The following is a 19505-nucleotide window of genomic DNA, read 5'->3' on the forward strand; positions in this document are numbered from 1 at the left end:
AATGAGCAAAGTTGGAGAATCACGCAATACGATAACTACAAATTTGTTATGGGAGGGATTGGAAAATGTACTACAACAGAGGAAACCTAGAAACGTGCAGGTGTCTGATACCGAGTAACCTAAGCAGTGCGCGTTTAGCGCGCTGAAGCAAACATAAGATGCAAAAATCTTAATTGGTCATTTGGTGTACTCTGACCTGTTCCGGGGGTTTCGGGTACCCATTTCAAGGGGCCGATGTGGCGAAGCTGAAAGGCTGTTTTCACTTCATGGCAGCTGGGTGTCCTTAAAGAAGAGACTTCGGTCAGCAGGGCCACTGCCACCAAAATCCACCAAAAAACAACACGTGAGAATATTCCTCGGGACATTGCACCATCTCAATCCACAAAAAATCCAGGTAATCGTGTAGTGAATTCCCCCCCTTTTAACCTGTTTTACGCTGAGACGCTGTTTTTGTAAAAAAATAAAAAATAAAACAAACGTGTGTACAGTAACTGAATAAGTCACGGATACGCAACGATGTCTCCGAAAGATTCTCACATTCTTGACTTGAGACAGGTTGAGCGCACAGTGGGGAAAAAAAGCAAGACGGGTCTAAATCAAAGACTGAACTTCTTCACAGTCCAGTTTCTGTTACTTTCAAGAGTCCGCTTGCTTCGCTGCTGACATGCTTCCTTGCTCCCTCGCTCTCCCTCTCCCTGTTCTGAAAGTGTTTGAAAAAGAGCAGCTGAGATTATTGGCTTCCTCTATAATTAGTTTGACACTGGGGAACTCGTATTTAAAGCTACACTCACTGCAACAGATCTACAAATGTCCCGCAACTGCGTACTGTTCCGCTGCGTTCGACAGGGGGGAGTGGGAACACGTACCCGAGTGAGCAGTTCACTTATAGATTCATGCAACTTGCAGCGCGTTACTCCCCGAATAAAAAGTATTAAACTAAAAAGTACAAAGCTATTTATAAATAGACAGAACAGATTAACTATTTAAAAAATAAAACGTAAATGTATTATTCAGTAGCCTGTAAGTCATTAAAATATATATATTTTTAAAATTCACTAACTTGTTAACTTTATTATCATATTATATCATCTTTAAATTATCATCGAAATATAATAATCATCTTGTTTCTTATACCTTATCGCAGCTACTAAAAAATGGTTATCAAGTTTACCGCGAAGCCGCCTCGGCATGAATTCAGTCGAGTTCACAGAAGGGGATGGTGTTGGGGGGGGAACTTATTTGGTAAAAGCATGCAAATATTTTAGACGTGTGTTCTTGTTTATCCCCATTCCTGTTGTGGTTTGGGTGCAATGCTGTATGTAATGCCCCGCCCCTCCAGATGCGGGCTGTTGTGTGGAGCAGCTTCACCGAGAGAGTGTAGTCCGGACCCTGTCCCACAGGGAGCCCCTTCACACAGGAGCAGGAGTAATGACACAGCTGCCCTGTGTAGGAGACGGTGGGGGGAACCGTTCTGCCAGCCCTCAAGAACAACTGGCATTCATTGAGGCCCATCACAGACAGAATCACCCCATAGCCATCCCACCAAGAGCAGGGAAATAAAAGACAGATGCTATGAAATTTCAAATATGTTAACAAAAGCCCAGGAGTTGAACTGAAGAGCAGGTAGATCATCAAGGGTGCTTTTATAGGTATGGGACATCGATCATGGCCTCGCTGTCACCCCGGAGCTGAAGTTAAAAGGCTTGTAAATTTCTCCACATGATTAGCTAATGGCTGCACAATCAATAATCCCATGTCCCTGTGTATGGGTCAGCTTTGGTTGAGGAACTGCACTGAGTGGGTCATTCACTAATGACTTACAATGAGACACTGCCTGGAGGAGAGAGAAGAGAACACACTGACAGCCTCTGAAGCTCTTGTGATTGTTCTTTATTCACAGGTTTGTCTACTGAATATTTCAGATATCATAAACTGTCCGTCCTGTTCTTATTGACAATGTGATGTAGGTAGAAAACTATAAACTGTATTTAATTCAATACATTATATAATCTGCATTAAAAAGAATAATCACCCATCCTAATTTGTCAAAGCCAGTAGGAAGTGACTAGTTTTTTTCCCCCCTCTGTTAAAAAAAGAAAAAACATTTGTGTAAAGCACAACATGACAGCTGGCCTTAAAGCCTTCATGCTCCTTCTATGCATCGTAGAATAGAAGACAATGCTTAGCCCTTCGACTCTAAAGGATCTTCTGAAGTGGGTTGTCAAGGAAATGACAATAATTTGGAAGAAAGAGTAAATCAAGCTCTCCTCTTGGTTTTCCCCTTTACTCCAGAGATCTTCCTTAGACAGGTCATGATCTTCTCAAACATCCCAAGGGGTATGTTCATACTACAAGCAAACAGATCAGACAGAAGGGAACAAGTTTTTCTCATAGATAATTAGATTCAGCCCTGCTTTGTGCCCTATGTTTCTGGGATTTGCTCCAGGTTGCTGTGATCTTTACCAGGAATAAGTAGGTTTCTGATAATAGATGGACGAACACAGGGTTCTGGGTATAGAGAATTATTTTCGATTACAACTGAAAGAGGTTATTCTGGGACAGCTCATCACTGAAAGTTGGATCCTTGAAAAGGAAAGAAAAGGAAACTCTGGAAGGTGGGTTATTTTGTCTGTTGCACAGGCTACCAGTCGACAGCTACCCATCTCTCGCCGAATTTCAAATACTTCCAGTGGTTGACTTGTCCCTAAAGTTTCAGAGTTGCTGCAAATTACTGCTCTACCTCCGGCTCCATCTGGATCTCATTTTCACTTTCTTGGCCTGGTCTTGCAGCTGATTGAGAAAATCAATTTCTATTGGAAATGTGAAAGAAAAAAAAAGTTACATTACAAAAGCAACTGGATTTATGTCTTGTCAATGCTGGATTTCACACATGCTGAAGCACACACACACAAAACAATCTTCTCTTCAGCTGTTTGGAAATGGGATGCGCTTCAGCTGAATGTGCTGATCCTGGTGCTTCTACCAGAGACTCGGGTTCATAAAGTTTGGAATGTAGCTGTGCACACTGATTGCATTAGCCTAATCTCCCAGCCCCCCCACCCAAGAAAGAAGATGAAATATGCCATAGTTTTCATAACTGAGATTTATCCAGCTAAACAGAATAATTTCCCCCCATTTCTTCACAGAAAGCCTTACTTTACCACCTCTCAGAACAAGTACTGATAAAATGCTTATTTTCGGAGAACAGAAGTGACAGGCTGTTCTTTCTGTCCACAGTCTTGTTAATGAGACAATAATGTTTTGACATGAGGAAAGTACTCATAAGGCCTGCAGTATGTCGCTCAGATCATTGAAGAGCAAAAACTGTTCTCAGAGGATTCATTTGTACTCAGAATTTAGCATTCATACTAATAGTGAGACAGTACTGTACTGAACACTTGATTAACAAAAAAACTAGTAATCAGAAACAAGAAACAAGTATTCAGAAAGTTTTTGAAAGAAACAGAGCTGTTTTTGCTTCCAGACATTTTTGCTGTTTTCTAAACTTCATAGATTAAACATTTAAATAAATAGATTAAACAATTGGAATACCGATTTTCTATACACTGACTTTTAGATGTGTTAAAGGCTCTGTTCATCAGACTTTGTGAATCTTTTTAATCATATTTTAAACTGTAGATCACAAGGACCTGTGCCAAATTGTCTTTGACAAAGTCATCATATGTGTAAACAAAGGTGTTTCGGCTACGTAAAGAATGTCACTCGGAAATATCCATTTCTGAACAGCAGGTCTCCAAAAACCCTACATATATGGAATTAGAATGGAGAACAGAATATTAATGTTTTTTTCTAACTGCTGTTCTTTTAAGTGTTTGAAAAACAAATAGTTCAGAAGAAATCATTGTAGCTCGCTGGAGTCTAGGAAAAGGCAAGCACGAAGATTTCCGAATCTAAGAGCCTTGAAAAGCTCATCTCCTTTCCAACAATAGATCCTCTGCCTTGCATCTATTGTATGACTGCTTCCCCTGGACCCTGCCAGGCTCTTACAGTTTTTAAGTGTTCATTCCTCCGATGTGTTCCAGGTGTTCACTAATGGAAAAAAACTATGGAAATCTATCAGACATCCCATAGACAGGGCGATATGGCGTGGGGCTTGATTGTGATGATCAGTCCCAGTTGTACACCGCCAATACTACTTCATTCCACTTGAAACTTTAATTGCTCAAGTTAGCCATTATTTCATTTAAGTGGTCAAAATAAACTAAATCCTAGGTCTTCAGACATTTGAAGATAGGCATAAAGCCACTGCCCTAACTGGGACTCACTGTTACAGACGAAAGGTTGGTAAATTATTCTTTTCTCTCACCTATGTTTTCCATTTCACTGAAACACTTATCTACTGCACACTGCCAGGCAGGAATTCTTCTCACTGTGGCTCGTGGTGGGATTTTTCAGGGCACACTGCCCCCTGCTGACATTTCGGAAGAAAGTCCTCAAAAGATCTTACAGAGACACGTCCTGAATTGTAGTAAAAAGTCCACATTCAAGTCTAGGGCCTCATCAGACTGAAGCCTCTCTCTGATTTCACTAGCTTTCAGTGGACTTGTGTATGTTTGTGAGAGTCTGTCACTCCTGCTGGAAAGCAGCAGGGCTGACACCCATTCAAACAGCTGGGTGGACTGGAGCAAAATGGTTAAGAAAAAAAATTGTGTGACACTTTGCAGATGCCCACGTGTATAAACATGACTTATCTCTGTGGGAAAGATCAGTGATGTCTGCAGAAAGGGGTGTCACTAGTAATGTACTTTATAAAACTATTTTGATAAGGGGGTTACTTTTAAAAGTTGTTGAGAGTTGCAGGTTTCCTTACATACTGTAATACTGTGAAATACACTATTAAGTTATAGTTACGTCTGCAAATTGGTGGAAAACCTTGTTCTCACATTCTGTAGTTTACCCCCCACCAAAAAAAACAACACCCTAGACTCATCTTATTTTTAATGCCAACAAAAGCAGGAGAAGCAGTATCTGCACCAAAGGTAGGATGTAGCTTCACAAATAAAGCAAACCTACATGCAAAACGTACTGTCTTGGTATGTTACCTCTAAGAAGTAAAGTTTAAAAGGATAAAAAAATATGCTCAATTAAATCAAGCAAAAAATTTGAAATTAAATAGGTTAATGTTAAAATACCTAACCATTGTTAATGTCCCTGTAAATAATACAATATTAAGTGAATTCAGAAATGTTACAGAAATATATTAGTCTAACTCCCTACATGCAGATCTCTTGAATTGTAATTAATCCTTTATTTAATTAAATGTAAGGAACATTTTCACACAGAATTTAATTCATTACCACATTTTACAGTTACGAAAAACTTGAAAAATAACCTAATTGTGCAAACAACTTACATAGAACTAGGTCCACTCCAATACTGCAGTTTGACAACAAATCACCTCTGTGACCATCCACTGAGGCAGACAAGATCTTCAAGTGGGACTCAGCACCTGGAAAACCCCTTCCAACCTGGGAAAGAGAAAGAGGAAGAGAAAGTGCTGACCAGGAAACGACTAGGTGTAGGTGCTGTCAGACGTTTTTCACTGAGGTGCATACACTCTAATACAACAGCCCTTGCAAGCTTCCAAAATTAAACATTACTAATCAGAGTTTCACATAATAACACTACAAGAGAATCACTAGAACTGCCCAGCAGCTTTAATCCTGGAGATTCCTTTCGAAATAAAGAAATATGCAGGTCTGTAGGAAAAGGACAAAAAAAGCTCTGCCCCGTGTGAGGATCGAACTCACGACCTTCAGATTATGAGACTGACGCGCTACCTACTGCGCTAACGAGGCGCCGAGGAAACATTGAACAGGACAGGATATAAATATGTCGCGGTCTTTCCAGAAATCTGTGCTCCGCGTTACAAAACATGAACTAATGGGTAGGGACACATATTTTATAAATGTCTAGAAGCGTTAGCGAAGTGTTATGTTAACTGCAGTAAGAGATAAACTGTACGATTATCAAGATATTGTTATTTTCGTTCATCGGAGCTATAACTGTTACTTGTCTTAGACCTCCTCGTGTAATATCCGCGCTGAAGTGTAATCTTTAAGCAATCCTGTATTTATTTAATTTACGGAAAAATATTAGTAAAGGCAAATGGGTTTTTTAGAGGTCCAGTACATGTATGTCGACTGCTCTGACCGTACAGCGTTGGTGGTATAGTGGTGAGCATAGCTGCCTTCCAAGCAGTTGACCCGGGTTCGATTCCCGGCCAACGCAAGTCTTTTTATCTCAATTTCCGGGATGGCAGGGAATACAGTTTAATAAATAAAATTAAACTGTGTATTCCCTGCCGTGAAGATTAAAGATCTCTCCAAGCACATTGTTTCTCATTTCACCTCTGACGGCCACGACCACTCTAATCTCTCCGTCTGTGTGCTCAAAGACGGTTTTCCGAACTCATACATCAGAAAGACCACCGAAACCAAAATTATTCTGCAGCTAGGATCACACATTCTCCCTTCTCTTAACGACAGACTACTGTTCTTTTAAATTTTCTCCATTCATTGGAAGTTTCATTCAGACCTCTCTGCACCCATTCTGACTTCACACCTCCTGATTGGCCTCTCTTTCTGTCCCCTGCTCCCGCCTCTCATTCCTCCTCTCTCCCAACCTTTGTTCTCCCGCTACTTTACCTTTGCCTACTGCCCTGTCTCTCTCACACCTGAAGAAGGCTCCACGGCCGAAACGTTGTGTTCTCTTTCTTCTTTTTTTCAGCATGGAATAAACCTATTACTTGTTCTTTAATAAATAAAATGCCAGAGACCTGGATTTTGACTGCAGAAATTTACTGTACTTTATTCTGATGCTCAAAATCTACGCCAAACACCGCCTCCTGCTGGGGACTCCGCTTTTTATTTCAAACTTCACGAAATCGGCTGATGTTCAATTTGAAAAAAGAAAATCTAAGTGTCGTATAATTATTCACGTGTATTAGGTAGACCGCGCGCTGTGTCCGTATTTATTCTTCACATTGTATCACATTTGCATAATGACTGCTTATTTCTAAAGAATGCATTTGCACTTTGGTCAAGTGCATTTTACAACATCCCTGCTCCAGGTGGGAAAAGTATCGCCGGCGCGTGTTTCACTAGCGTTTGGATCTTGTGTCTATTTCTCCTTGGAAACACAATGTGACGATAGTTTTTTTTTTTTACCAAAATGAAAAATACCACAAGATGATTTGAGAAAGTGCCTTCTAAGAACTGATGGCTGATCCGTGCAGATCAGTCTTCCTTAAATCTTTAAATCTCCGGTCCCTTTGATCTCACTCGGCGCTCGCGCCCCAGCCGAACTGCGCAGCGCACGCGCGTGTTGCCGACGGGCTCCCTTGCTCTCACGAGGCGGCGCGCGGCGTCCAGCCGGCGCACGTGCTGGTGTTCCCGCTCTGTCCTTGACTTTGTGTGTGTGTGTGTGTCCTGGCCAGGTGGTGATACAGGGCGATACGGGAGCTCTTTGATAACACCCCACCCCTTACTCCCTTAAAAAAAAAAAGAACCCTCTTGTGCCACGTTCGCAGAAAGATCTGTTAGGTGCTATTGGTTTCAACGCTTACCTCTCTCCAGTCCTCCGTCAAAGGTGTGGCTCTACATCGGCCAGTCTGTTCAAAATGTCGGGGCTCAACGTCTCCTTCGGATATTTCTTAGCAGTCGCAGTCTTGACGGGGGTCGGGGGACGTCTGCTCAGGCTTCGCCCGCTCCGGCACTTCTCCGCCGAGCTCCCCGCTTCCTTCATGCTGGTGGCCTGCTGGTCGGAGGTGCAGACGATCACGGACGTGGGGCTGTGGGCCGGAGGCTACGGTCGGGACGTCACGTCGACTGTTCTCTTCGTGACGTTGGTGGCTCACGGCCTCGTGTCGCCGGGCGCCTCGGGGAACCCCGCCGTGACGCTGCGGAGCTTCCTGCTCGGGGACACCCCCGCCCCGGCCGCCCTTTCCGGCCTCGCGGGCCAGGTCGCGGGCGCCTTTCTGGGGCTGGGCTTGGCCACCTGCTACTGGTCCCTGGAGCTGACCGACATGCACCTGATCCAGAAGCTCATGTCGAGCGAGTGCAGCCCGGCGCTGCGCGTCCCCGCCCTGCAGGGCGCCCTGACGGAGGCCGCGTGCTCCCTGGCTTGGCACCTCCTCGCCCTGCGGCTCGAGCGGAGTCCCGAGCTCCCTCGGGTGCTGCTCTCCGCGCTCGCGCTCACGGCGCTCTCTCACGTCGGTGAGTGGAAGAAGGTTTTTTTTTAAAGTTTTTTAAGGATACAGTAAACATCAGAAATACGAAAAAGGAGACAAAACATCATTCCCCCGGCTGTGAAGCGCGTCTATTTCTGTATCGGTTTTTCCACAATTATAAAAGCTGAAAATTCAGCTTTCTTCGTGCTTCCACTGTCTTGCCTTTTGATTCTTTACATTTTTAATAGAATTTCAATAAAAAAGGAATTCTACCTTAAAAGCATTAATAGAGGGAGCGGTATCAGACCGTTTACTTTTGAGGATTAAGTATTTCGCCAAAAAAAATGAATAGATTTATAATAAAAACATATCCTTTATCCAATTCAGGTCTAACAAAATATAAAATAATATCAAAATCTCTAAATGTAACATTTACCTTTAAATGTTGAACAAAACATTTTGCAGATCGATCCAAATCGATCCAAAATCTCAATTTGGTATATATTGCAATCAGCAAACAAATGTAACAGAGCATCCTTCTCATGCTTACGTTTCATTTGAAAAGGTGCGCGGTGACGTTTATTGGTGCACCGCCATTTAAACCGGGGACTCCGGGGAGTTCCCGGAACGTTCACGATGGCGTTCATCGCATTTTGATGGGTGATAACAGTTCGTTTCGTAATATCGCCCATTTGAGTTTCATGGAAATTAAACGCGTGACACGTGCAAAGGACGATATGTATGGTTCCCCCCCCCCCCCCCCTGTGTAAACACTCTGTACATGTTTCATTATTTTGGGGTACCTAGTCACGTGTGTGTTTAATTCCCAGCTGGCAGCTACACGTCCGGCTACCTGAACCCCGCGCTGGCGGCCGCGCTCACATTCCGCTGTCCCGGGTTCACCCTGCGGGAGTACGCGGCGGCGTACTGGCTCGGGCCCGCGGCCGGTAAGGCGCTCTGCGCGCCGACGCGCACCGCTGTGGATCAGCGCACTTCCAGCCCGTTCCCGTTTCGTCGTGTTTCTGAAATGTGGGTCTTCCCACGCCTACCGAGTGTGCATGAGTAGCCCGAGACGTTAGAAACCAGGGCTCTGGAAACACAGACGACGCCTAAAAAAACACAGCTGATTTCTTACGATTGCCTTGCCTTTATTAAAATGTTATAAAACAACAGCAGCGCAGAAAAAAAGTCAGACTTGATCCAAAGAAAATGCAACTAGAACAGACTAATAGAGCATGATGATTCAATTCTTCTGTTTGTCCCTTAACAACCTGACACCAAACTTAAATACAGCAGTCTTACATTAACAATACGGGGGTTCCTGAATAAAACTCAAGATAATTCAGTTCATGATTGTGCATTCCTTTGATCCGATGTGGTACATTTCCTTTGGACCGGAATTGAAACATTTCCTGTTCTCTGGACAGCCCTCCATAGTCTAAGAGGAACCCCATTTGGAAAGCGCTGAGAAAACAGTATAATTCATTCATCTCTTTTTAACCGGTTACTATTGAAAGTTTACACTGAAGGGTCTAAAAATGAACCTCCATTAAAAAAAAAAAATGCCTGATGATTCTGACCAGGTAAAATCTGTCTTGTTTGCAGGAGTGGCCATGGCTCTGTTCCTGTACATGGGACATATCCCTCGACTTTTTTCTAGGAATCTCCTTTATTCCCAGAAGAGCCGGTACAGAGTGCCACGAGGTAAGAGCTCCTGGAAGCAGACAGAGACAGCTGGCACCGTGGAGCAAGAGGGAGTGAAAGTCAAGCCGCAGCGCTGCGTCCAGTGAACACGTCTCTCCCGCCCGGCTGCAGATTCACCTGATCGGGGTTGGCGGCTGGACCCAGATTTAACCAGGCACTCGAGGCAGGATGAGCTTTACGTATTGCTTCTAGACCGAAACTAAATCGCTTAGGGCTTGCTGCTATTCCAAGTTGCAGCATTTTTTTTTTTAAATGAGACGTACAATTCTGAAACTCGGAATTCCTTAGAGAGGGTCATGTGGACGTGTACCAGAATAGCACATGCTGTACTCCGCCATGCAGCCTGATAACTCCTGTCGTGTTCACAATATGTCCATGTACAGGCTCATTGCTGACCCCTGGCATAAACACAGCACCATTCAACAATCTGGCTTCATCGTGTCTGTCAAAAGTTCTACAGGTCAAATGGTTGGAAAAGTCAACCTGCATTATTGACCTAATTTAGAGCTTCAGTGAATTTGGGTGATTAATAATTAACAGTAAGTAAAATAGATGTCAAGTAATAGGTTTATTCCATGCTAAAAAGAGAAGAAAGAAAACAACGTTTCAGCCATGGAGCCTTCTTCTGGTGTGAATATGAAGAAGCTCACACCTGAATAAAGGCTCCACGGCTGAAACGTTATTTTCTTTCTTCTCTTTTCAGCATGGAATAAACCTGTTACTTGTTCCTTTGCAGCCTACGCATGCTGACGCAGCTGCCCACCTAAAATAGATATCGTAATACAAATGAGTGCAAAATGATTCAATGACGGAAATAAAAGGACAAATAAATGGCACATGCTTTTTTTAATTTTAACTATTTTGTGACATCTAATTTCACATAACACCGCAGTATTTTAATGCATGTTGCTCCAAATTAAAGGCAAGGCAAAAGCCGACCTGTTTCAGTGTCAGGTTGCTCCGACACTGGGGGGGGTCGCTTATCAACCCCACACCTGGGGCTGACTTTGTTAACCAGTTGCTTCCTGCATCCAGCTGAAGACAGCAGTCATGTAATGGATTGGGAAATTGCAGGTAATGGGGAGAAGGGTTAAATTGTTGATCTAATCATGGTCATGGAGAAGCTGCAGGAGTTCAGCCTGAACCACAGTTCTGGCTCCAGCCATCTGCAGTTAGTACACAGCCCTCCCGATGTAAGAGCTAACAATAACAACACACCGTTGAACACAGCTGAACTGACTCCGCAGCCTATAAACTGGAATAAAAAAGACTGTCCCCCATAAATCAACATACTCATAACTATTTTGTAGGATTTGAGAAGCTTACTGGATAATAGGAGAACTCTCGGAGAACAGGTAGACTGTTTATTCTAAAATATGAATTCCTCTAACAATAAACAAGTATCTGGTATCCTATCATTATTATTATTACAGTATTTAGTTCTAATGTTGCAAACCATTGTTACCTTTTCTAAATCTTAAATAGTAGAGAAACGACTGATTTTTAATCTGGTTTTAAAGTATAAAGCTCAATGATTCTGATGTGTTCAAATTTTTAAAAGAATGATTTACATGATTAGAATGCTGAACAGTATTTGATTTACAACAATGTCCTTACTAAGTAAATTCCAGCAAACTCTCTAGAAATGAATGTCCCACTCTGATTCTTGTCAGACAAAATCCCTAACATTTTAAGTGTCACCTCTTAAAGCAATAGTTTGAAAAGAGTAGTATTTTCAATAACTTAAGTATGAAAATTAAGCAGGTAAGTAAATCAGTTAGTTTCAAAATTATTTAAAATAAAAGTACAGGTACCATTGCACTAGCTGTCCACCACAGGCGGCCAGTTCTGATTTGTCTGAACCAATTCATTTGTACTGATCACAACTTGCGTATTCACAGTCTTTACAAACTGCTGTTAGAAGAATAATCTAAAAACTGTGGATCCCCTGAACCAGGGTCAGCAACCCCCCCCATGAGAGTTTTAATCCTTATTGCAAAACTGCTAAAGATAAAGTATTAATCTAGCCACAAACCACACAACAAATAGTTTTAATATAACAGAGTGTGATTAAGACAAAGATGTGGAGAGCGCGTAGTCAGCCTTATTCCTGGGAAGCCCACAAGTCTTATATATATATAGTAGGTTACCCTTAAATCGTTCATTTTTAAAGACATGCTACATGGTGAGTTGTGATCAGTTCTTTGGTTCAGTTGGGTCAGAAATAGCCATTTGTTGTCCCAGCTAACATACAAGGTATTGGAATTTTCATTTTAAAATGTGTCTAAACCACTTTATTGCACATATTACCTGCTTAAGAAGTCAAAAGGAAATTGTTCAAAGTATTGGGGAATTGAAGACTTGTAAAATCTGCTGGAGTGTTGTGTTCCAGGACCAGAGCTGGCCACTCCGGAACAAGTTGTTTTGGTTTTCTTTCTGTTTTACATGATCTCTGTTTCAAAGAGTGTCTAAATATTTATGAAATACATCATTGTAATATTTTAAGCAGGCTCGTGTGTTCAAAGAATGTGTTCAGTAACCTTAATAAATGTTATGTGCTGTATGTCTACCTGAGAAAATAATTAGGTTGTTTTGACTACTCAGTTTGAAACAAAGACCTGAAGACACTAGACCCTCAAGGAATTGTTTGTAAAAAAGCTCATTCTAATAACACATTACAAAAAAGATACATCATATCAATTTAAAATAATGTCTTTAAACTAAAAAAAATTAAATGTAGTATGAGCATTTTTTCCCATGCATAATGCATTCTGTCCTCCATTTTTTCAACAGTAGTCTTCCATAACCAACACTTTTGTAATATTTTAACTTCACATGCTTGCTCATTGAGATGAGTGGGTAGAACTGTACAAGCAGACAGAGCTGCGTGGCAGAATGTCTTAGCCTTCTGGCTAGATTCATTCTGATCTTACACATTCTACTTTTTACTCTTTGTCCTTCAAGAAACGGCTCTCTTGCAGCAGCCTTGCTGTGCTCAGGCAGACTGCAGGGAGTGGCGAGCTGCTCCAGCAGGATCAGGGGACAGATGAAGCTGTTGGGCCTGTGGCAGGGCCGGGATCCTGCCCTGCTTTGCCACTGGTGGGCTTTCCCTTCTGCTGAGACTTTGTCCCTGGATTGTGTTCTGTAGACACAAAGACCCATCGAAGAGCTAGAGCTAAAAATAGGTCAGAGGACACCTCGGACAACACAGAACTCCTAAACCAGAGGGCTACAATCAGTCGCTCTTTAAAAGTTTTTTTTTTTCAAATTAACTTATTTTGCCATCTCCCCTTTTAGTTGTAGGAAAAGATTAAAAAAAACTAAATGCTTCTCCTGTGTGCTTCTGTCTTCTGGGGCTACACAAACATTTAATTCACCTCGGATGAACACTTTTTCACTAAAACTCATGGTGGGGGGAGGGAATTCTAGTCGCAGTCCTGTGCAAGTGTATACTTTATTTTAATTATAGAGTGGTGTGTCGATTCAAGAAACAGGTGGGTGTGCTCACCTTTGGTTAATTCAGTCTGTTTAGGTACTGTAGATCAAAGACAAATTTCCCCACTAAAAACATAATGACATATTAGAAACACAATTGTCCAGCCGAAACGTTGTGTCTCTTTTTCTTTCAGCATGCAATAAACCTTTACCTGTTCCTTTGCAGCTGACACAGCTACCTACTTGAACTTCCTAATGACATCTTGCTGTCACATTGCCTTCAGACTTCAGATTAATGTCTAGTAATGGTGGGATGTAATGCTCTCCAAGTCCTTAGTGCAGTAATGACAGAGCTGTGCAGGCAATGTCACCTGAGAGTTACCTGTATTATCCAACTGTGGTTGGTTCTCTAATTGGGCTTCAGGCCGGTCCACCCACAGCTGGTATCCTGGATTGTTAGGGAAACGCTTGGTCTGTCCACAGCTAAGACATCTCACCATTGTCATTCGTTGACGCCGACTACACCCTGAGGACAAAATGAACACTATCAGACAGCACCAATCCCAGTTTATCACTACTGAAGCCTGAGGTATGATGGCACACTCCCCCCATAAGGAAAAAGATGGAATAGTCAGCTGTATAAACCACGTCCCTTTAACTCTGACCCTCACCCATAGATTAATTTTGAAATAAAATTAATCCATGAAAGGTACATTTACAAGATGAGCTCTTACTGTAGAATTGGCTTTAAACAATGGATTCCTGGCAGTAAAAAGTTACGTGGTGTTAAAAAATATCACATTATCAGAATTTCCCAGGTTACGTCTGAACCATTTAGCTATCATATTACCAACAGCAGAAAAAATGTTGAGCAACTCGACTACATAGGGAGAGCATTGTAATACAGCCAGCCCAATACTTCAAATAGGATTCAGACCCTTGCGTTTTCTTCATTCAGTTATTTCTTAGAATTATGACTCTGTTCTCTGCAATACAATTAAGGTTTCAGTAGTGTTTAAAGCAATTAGCAGGGCTCATTATCTAGTCTGTAGATCTGACTGTTTTATGCTGTTTTTTTGTTCCTATTTCTTCAGGGGTGTGAATACATCTGGAGGGCACTGTTAATGCACTTTGCCAAACCTACTTCTCTGTCTCACTGTTGCAGTTACTCCAGGGACCAGGAGAGAGCAGCATTTCTTGCATAGTGTCCTTTTCACAGAGGGATCCCTGCAAGAAATGTGAACCATCAGGTTACCAAAACAGATTCAGAACAGGCTTGTGCATAAACATTAGTCAGCCTATTTATGTCTAGCATCCAAAGCAAAGATGGGAAAGATTATGGTTAATTACATAACTTAATTTGATTAACATACTTAATCTACTTAATATTCTTCAGAGAGTATTTGCCAGGAGGTGTGTAAAATGAGGACATAAAAAGAAACACCTAGCAATACACTAGTCACCGGTACAAAACTGATTTCTGTTCCATTCAGATAAAATGACAGAACCATGTCTGTATGTGGTACTCTGGACAGCTCTTTTTTCAGGTATTGAAAGGACGCATCAGGCCCTGAGTCAGGTGGATGAACGTACTGTCTCAGAACGAGGCGTTTGGAAATGGTCTTCTGAGTGAAGCAGTAGAATCGGGCCAGTTCCACATTCTGAGGGTTCTGTGCCAGGACACAGTGTGCAGCCTGTGCACAGAGGAAAGGAAACAGTGATACACCAAACGTTAAAGGAACCTCTTCTCTATATGCATACATGTTCCTAGAAAAATAAAAAAAGATTTTGGAAAACTGATTAAATGTTTTGGTATCATTTTGATCACTGACCTCTCATGATTCTGGTGACTGTTGTTTAAATACTAAGTCACCTCATTAGTGAAAGCTTATTGGGCACAGGTCACTGGAAAAGTGATTTAATCTGTTGAATGATAAGCCTAGCGAGAATGAAAAATGAAAACCAAAACAAACCTCACAGCCTGGTGATTGTAATCTGGCCAGATGTTACAACTGAAAACAGCTCGTCAACGACAGCCACGATGTGTGAAACCAGAGGTCATGACACCTCCCCAAACTCGATGAACAATTTCAAGAGTGAGTCTGGGCCAGTGCGTGTAGTTGCTACAAAACTCCTCTTGCAATGACTGATGGCAATCTGACATCATGACTCCTGGGGCTTCACTCACTACTCATCCTATTGTCAGGACATTCCTGCAGAACAACGTGTCCTCTTGCGGATCAGGTAAGAACAACTTTCTCACGTGAGATGAGAAAATTAGAGTTATGTTGTGGATGCCCTGCTCAGCAGGTATGAGCAACACTGAAAATTTGTGAGATAAGCAGACACAGGTTTGCCCACATTCTATGAGAAGAACAGGACAGAATCTCACAAGACAGTATCTGCAATCTGCTGCAAAACATGTATCAGAAATCTACGGTTTTCAAAGGTGGTGACACAAGGCTGCAATTTTACAGAAGAACCCTTTGTTGCGTCTGTTCTCTAAAACATTAGTGCACCTCCTACAAAAAGGTGTATTTCCTGATAATACTTTCTGAATTTGTTGCAGTTATAATGTAAGAAGTTTATTTGATGTTCAGTATACTTCTCAAACACAAACAAATCAACATTATTTGCCATTATCAGTACACCTCCCTGATATAATGGAATAAAATGTATTCCTTCCAGAAACTCCAACCAAAAACATACCCAGTCCCTCACTGAATGTATTTAATGCATCAGAGACAAAAGTGAATAAAACTTAAGCCCGACCTATTTTGCACAAAAACGTTCCTTCACTGCAACAGGCTATGTTGGAAAGACCAGATACAGGTGTTGATAAACATCTATAATCTTAGACCAGAACTATCCTTTTGCTATTCAAAGGGGCAATGAGATTACATGAAATTAACATTGTAGCTGGTTCGAGGACTACTTGTTAATTATGAGTTTATTCTACAGTATAAGGTTCCATCTGAATGCTTTCTTGTGGAAAGTAGTGCTTGCCAAAGAAAGGCTCTCTTTATGCGTCTCATGTATGGTATATTTTCTATAGTTTTAACCTAAACTAAGCATATCCAATCACACTGTGGCTAATTATCAAAAAAGTGATTAGAAGATATTTAATCAAGAGCAGTGCAGCATAGTATTCATATTTATATTTAGCATGCGCATGAGTTTCGAGATATTTGGAGTAGTCAGCTACGATTGAGCACAGTTTGTACTGCAAATTATACAAACTGCATTGTAACAAATATAGAAACTGCAGTTCCACTGCCATTCCAGGGCAAAACCATAATACCTGGTAAAGAAAGTTGAGTCTCTGAAAGGCTTCTTTATCCTTGATGTTGCCAGTCATTCTGGAGTTCTGTCTGTGACGCACCAGTGACGATCGAGGACAATCTAGGAGTGGATATAATCTTTAGTCATATTCTCGTACAAGCAGAACGTAAATTCCCAAACTTCATCTTTCATTGTGTTAAGCGTATTTGTTATATGTGATGTTTTGTTACTGTCATTTGATTCTGAAAACAGTGTGTATTTTATTGTTTTGATTACTTTGCATTCAACATAACTGGATACAGTATAAACCATCGAAATAACATGAGTGGTATCAATTTTTCTTCCTCAGCAAATCCATTGGATAATACATTTTCAGCGGTGTTTCCGTAAATCGTTTTTAAAGACAAAATCGTTAAGTTTGAATTCTCCGAGGTAAACTTGCGACAGTATAACTCACGTGTACAACCGGAGGTCGATCATATATCGCAGAAGTTGATAAAAGTAAGTTTACATCTGTTTAACTATTCAATCATGCACAATTTCTAATTTACAAACAACCACATGAAAATCGATGAACAACAATTGAAGATGTTCCTAAACTATTGTTTTGTGTTATAAATAAAGTTTTATAGTGGACGGTAAGCAAATAAGGACAAACTGTATAGACAAACGCAAAACGCGTTTTAAAAATGGTGCCAAGATGGTACTTTGTTGAGCGTCGTAATGGCATGAAGGAATTTAATGCGTTGGTAGCAGTCACCAGGTTAGATTAAACATCAGGTTAAATTATTTACGAAATACAACAACAAATCACAAATATAATATTAAAATACGAGACAAAAGAACTGGCCCGTACGGGGATCGAACCCGCGACCTTGGCGTTATTAGCACCACGCTCTAACCAACTGAGCTAACCGGCCATGCAACAAGTTGGGTCTCTGGTGAGCTTCTTGTTTTTTAAACTACACATAATATGCATGTCTTTCAAACGATGAATTTATGTCATGTCATTTACCAAACCGCTTTATACTGTAACGCCCTCGCTTGGCGTTGCGGCCGAAGAGCACCCGGCTGGGGTGCCCGGCGAGGGACAGGACGGGAGTAGTGGTGGCCAGGGCGGGGACTATGAGAGTGCAGTGCCGGCCAGTGCAGCTTACCAATGGCGGAACCGGTGTACACAGCAGGGATGTAGCCACGGGTGGGCCACCCTGATTGATCCTTGTTCTACCCAATCAGTCCAAAGTAATTTAAAGACGTTTTTTTCCTTTGTTTGCGTTACATGATTCGCTTTTTAATGTTACGTTTTATTTTTTTCATCTTATGTGATTTTCTATTGGCTCGCGGTGTCTTTTGTGACCAATAAGACAATTATGTAAATATAGTGGGGCGGTGCATGCGTAGCCGTAGCCTAATTGGCTATCGTTGTTGTCAGACTCTCTTAGAGCTATCTAGCGCGAGGTTTTTGGTTTATTAACCAAACAAATGCATATATCTATGTTTTTCAAAAAGCAGCCTGTAGATGACCAGACCAGTCCCGAAACAAATAAGACACATGAGATGCTACAGGCATCTTGGGTTTTAAGGAGTACAGCCTGGCTTCCCGAACACAGGTGCACGCGTTTGCTTGTAGCAGCTCGATACATGCTCGACCTGTAGGAGTTAAGCACGAAGAGGTTCTAAAATTTCTCCTGTAAACAAATTACAAGTTTTGGAATGCATTAATAACATTAAGATACTATTGACGGATAGATGTAAGTGTGCATTTTACAGATAACTATTCAGATCGCCTCTAAATGCCCTGTAGTATTTTTAAGTGAACGACGTTTACAGAGCTAAAATACATCCAAAGTATGTATTTGACGCTTTTATTAGCAGACCGTTCTTGCAATTAAAGGTACGATGAATTGGTTAGCACTGTAATGCGACTATAACAATTCAGTGTTGAGTCTTGTGGGAATTCACGAATTTCCAAATTGGGTGTCTTTTGTCGTCGAAAACAGATTACTAATTTCGTGGGTTTCATACAAGTTTAAAAGCATCATGAAGGATCAAACAAGATCTTCAGAACTTAATATTTTAATACCTTCGCAGTTTTTATTCTCATGGCGCCTCACTCGATATTACCCTTGGGGCGAAGCATTTACTCCAGCCTCTGAAACCCATACGTGCGTGCACGTTCTTCTGGTATGTTATGCTGAAGTCCGCTGAATATTTAAGGGCAAGGTAAAAGCTCCGTGAAGTTGCCTCCCCTACAGAGAGCACAAACGATGAAACCCACCTCATTCGTTTGTGCTACGTTTGTGCAGTTGAAAATTGCGTTTGTGTTGCTTTCGTTTCCGAGATATAGCGCCTTGTTTTTTCGGGGTCGTGACGTCACTCATCCCCCCTACAATGTCGTAGGGAAACCAAACCGCTCTCCTTCGTTAGTGGCACGTTTCTTTCCAGTTCCTTTCCTGCTTTCATTCCGAGAAATAGCACCTTGTTGTTCCGGTGATCACATGACCATGCACGGTGACTTTGACCTACAGTGACCCCGTCTGCCGAGTTCTAGCGCTCTGTAACAGTTTAGCTCGTACCCTTAACATTTTAAAGACAATCAATATCCATAAACATATGAGCCTCCTTAGATGTGAATAATACTAAGACATGACGCATGCCAACAAGTTAAACATCTATGACATAAACCTAAGGTTGTAATGTACGTAAAATCACGGTGATTGTAAGATCTATGGTTTTTATTTTCTAGGGCACGTTTTCCTTTCCTTTCCCTACCGTGACACGCTGTTGCCAAACGCTTAACTGTGGGATACCATCGCGACAAGACCTCCGCAGCACGTCATGATAAGGACCCCATATATATCGCATGTATATCGCAGCAGTGTATATCACAACT

General features: G+C 41.7%; 3 protein-coding genes and 3 non-coding genes across 6 annotated transcripts in view; 2 read left to right on the forward strand and 4 right to left on the reverse strand.

Moving 5' to 3' along the window:
- Positions 1-446, reverse strand: part of gpc5b (glypican 5b) — a 140960-nt gene extending 140514 nt beyond the window's left edge. The window contains exon 1 of the mRNA XM_088913589.1: positions 197-446. Coding sequence (XP_088769715.1) covers positions 197-365 — 169 coding nt within the window. The 5' untranslated portion in view covers positions 366-446. The remainder of the gene's footprint in view (positions 1-196) is intronic.
- Positions 447-5746: 5300 nt separating this feature from the next.
- Positions 5747-5819, reverse strand: trnam-cau (transfer RNA methionine (anticodon CAU)). The gene has a single exon. It is a non-coding gene; the product is annotated as a tRNA-Met (tRNA).
- Positions 5820-6180: 361 nt separating this feature from the next.
- Positions 6181-6252, forward strand: trnag-ucc (transfer RNA glycine (anticodon UCC)). The gene has a single exon. It is a non-coding gene; the product is annotated as a tRNA-Gly (tRNA).
- A 1390-nt stretch (positions 6253-7642) lies between these two features.
- On the forward strand, positions 7643-9981 carry aqp12 (aquaporin 12). The gene is made up of 3 exons (XM_088914850.1): positions 7643-8237; positions 9022-9138; positions 9797-9981. Exons 1-3 carry the CDS (start codon positions 7643-7645, stop codon positions 9979-9981), a joined length of 897 nt encoding a protein of 298 aa, XP_088770976.1.
- rpp21 (ribonuclease P subunit p21) lies at positions 9319-17245 on the reverse strand. The gene is made up of 6 exons (XM_088914851.1): positions 17070-17245; positions 16632-16732; positions 14924-15024; positions 14475-14557; positions 13713-13856; positions 9319-13037 (listed from the first exon to the last, which is right to left on the reverse strand). Exons 2-6 carry the CDS (start codon positions 16686-16688, stop codon positions 12931-12933), a joined length of 492 nt encoding a protein of 163 aa, XP_088770977.1. The 5' UTR covers positions 16689-16732; positions 17070-17245; the 3' UTR covers positions 9319-12930.
- Positions 17246-17458: 213 nt separating this feature from the next.
- trnai-aau (transfer RNA isoleucine (anticodon AAU)) lies at positions 17459-17532 on the reverse strand. Its single transcript has one exon. It is a non-coding gene; the product is annotated as a tRNA-Ile (tRNA).
- Between the last annotated feature and the right edge of the window lie 1973 nt (positions 17533-19505).

The sequence above is a fragment of the Atractosteus spatula genome, chromosome 4 (genome assembly GCF_055471065.1).
Source record: "Atractosteus spatula isolate fAtrSpa1 chromosome 4, fAtrSpa1.hap1, whole genome shotgun sequence".
NCBI classification, from domain to species: domain Eukaryota; kingdom Metazoa; phylum Chordata; class Actinopteri; order Semionotiformes; family Lepisosteidae; genus Atractosteus; species Atractosteus spatula.

Excerpts from the sequence above, each read along its gene's own strand:
- rpp21 (XM_088914851.1), bottom strand. The coding sequence starts at position 16,688 with ATGACTGGCAACATCAAGGATAAAGAAGCCTTTCAGAGACTCAACTTT. Across the intron at positions 14,558-14,923 it reads AAACGCCTCGTTCTGAGACA|GGATCCCTCTGTGAAAAGGA; the intron begins GTACGTTCATCC and ends CATTTCTTGCAG. Across the intron at positions 13,038-13,712 it reads ACCACAGTTGGATAATACAG|AACACAATCCAGGGACAAAG; the intron begins GTAACTCTCAGG and ends TTGTGTCTACAG.
- aqp12 (XM_088914850.1), top strand. The coding sequence starts at position 7,643 with ATGTCGGGGCTCAACGTCTCCTTCGGATATTTCTTAGCAGTCGCAGTC. Across the intron at positions 8,238-9,021 it reads CACGGCGCTCTCTCACGTCG|CTGGCAGCTACACGTCCGGC; the intron begins GTGAGTGGAAGA and ends TTTAATTCCCAG. Across the intron at positions 9,139-9,796 it reads CTGGCTCGGGCCCGCGGCCG|GAGTGGCCATGGCTCTGTTC; the intron begins GTAAGGCGCTCT and ends TCTTGTTTGCAG.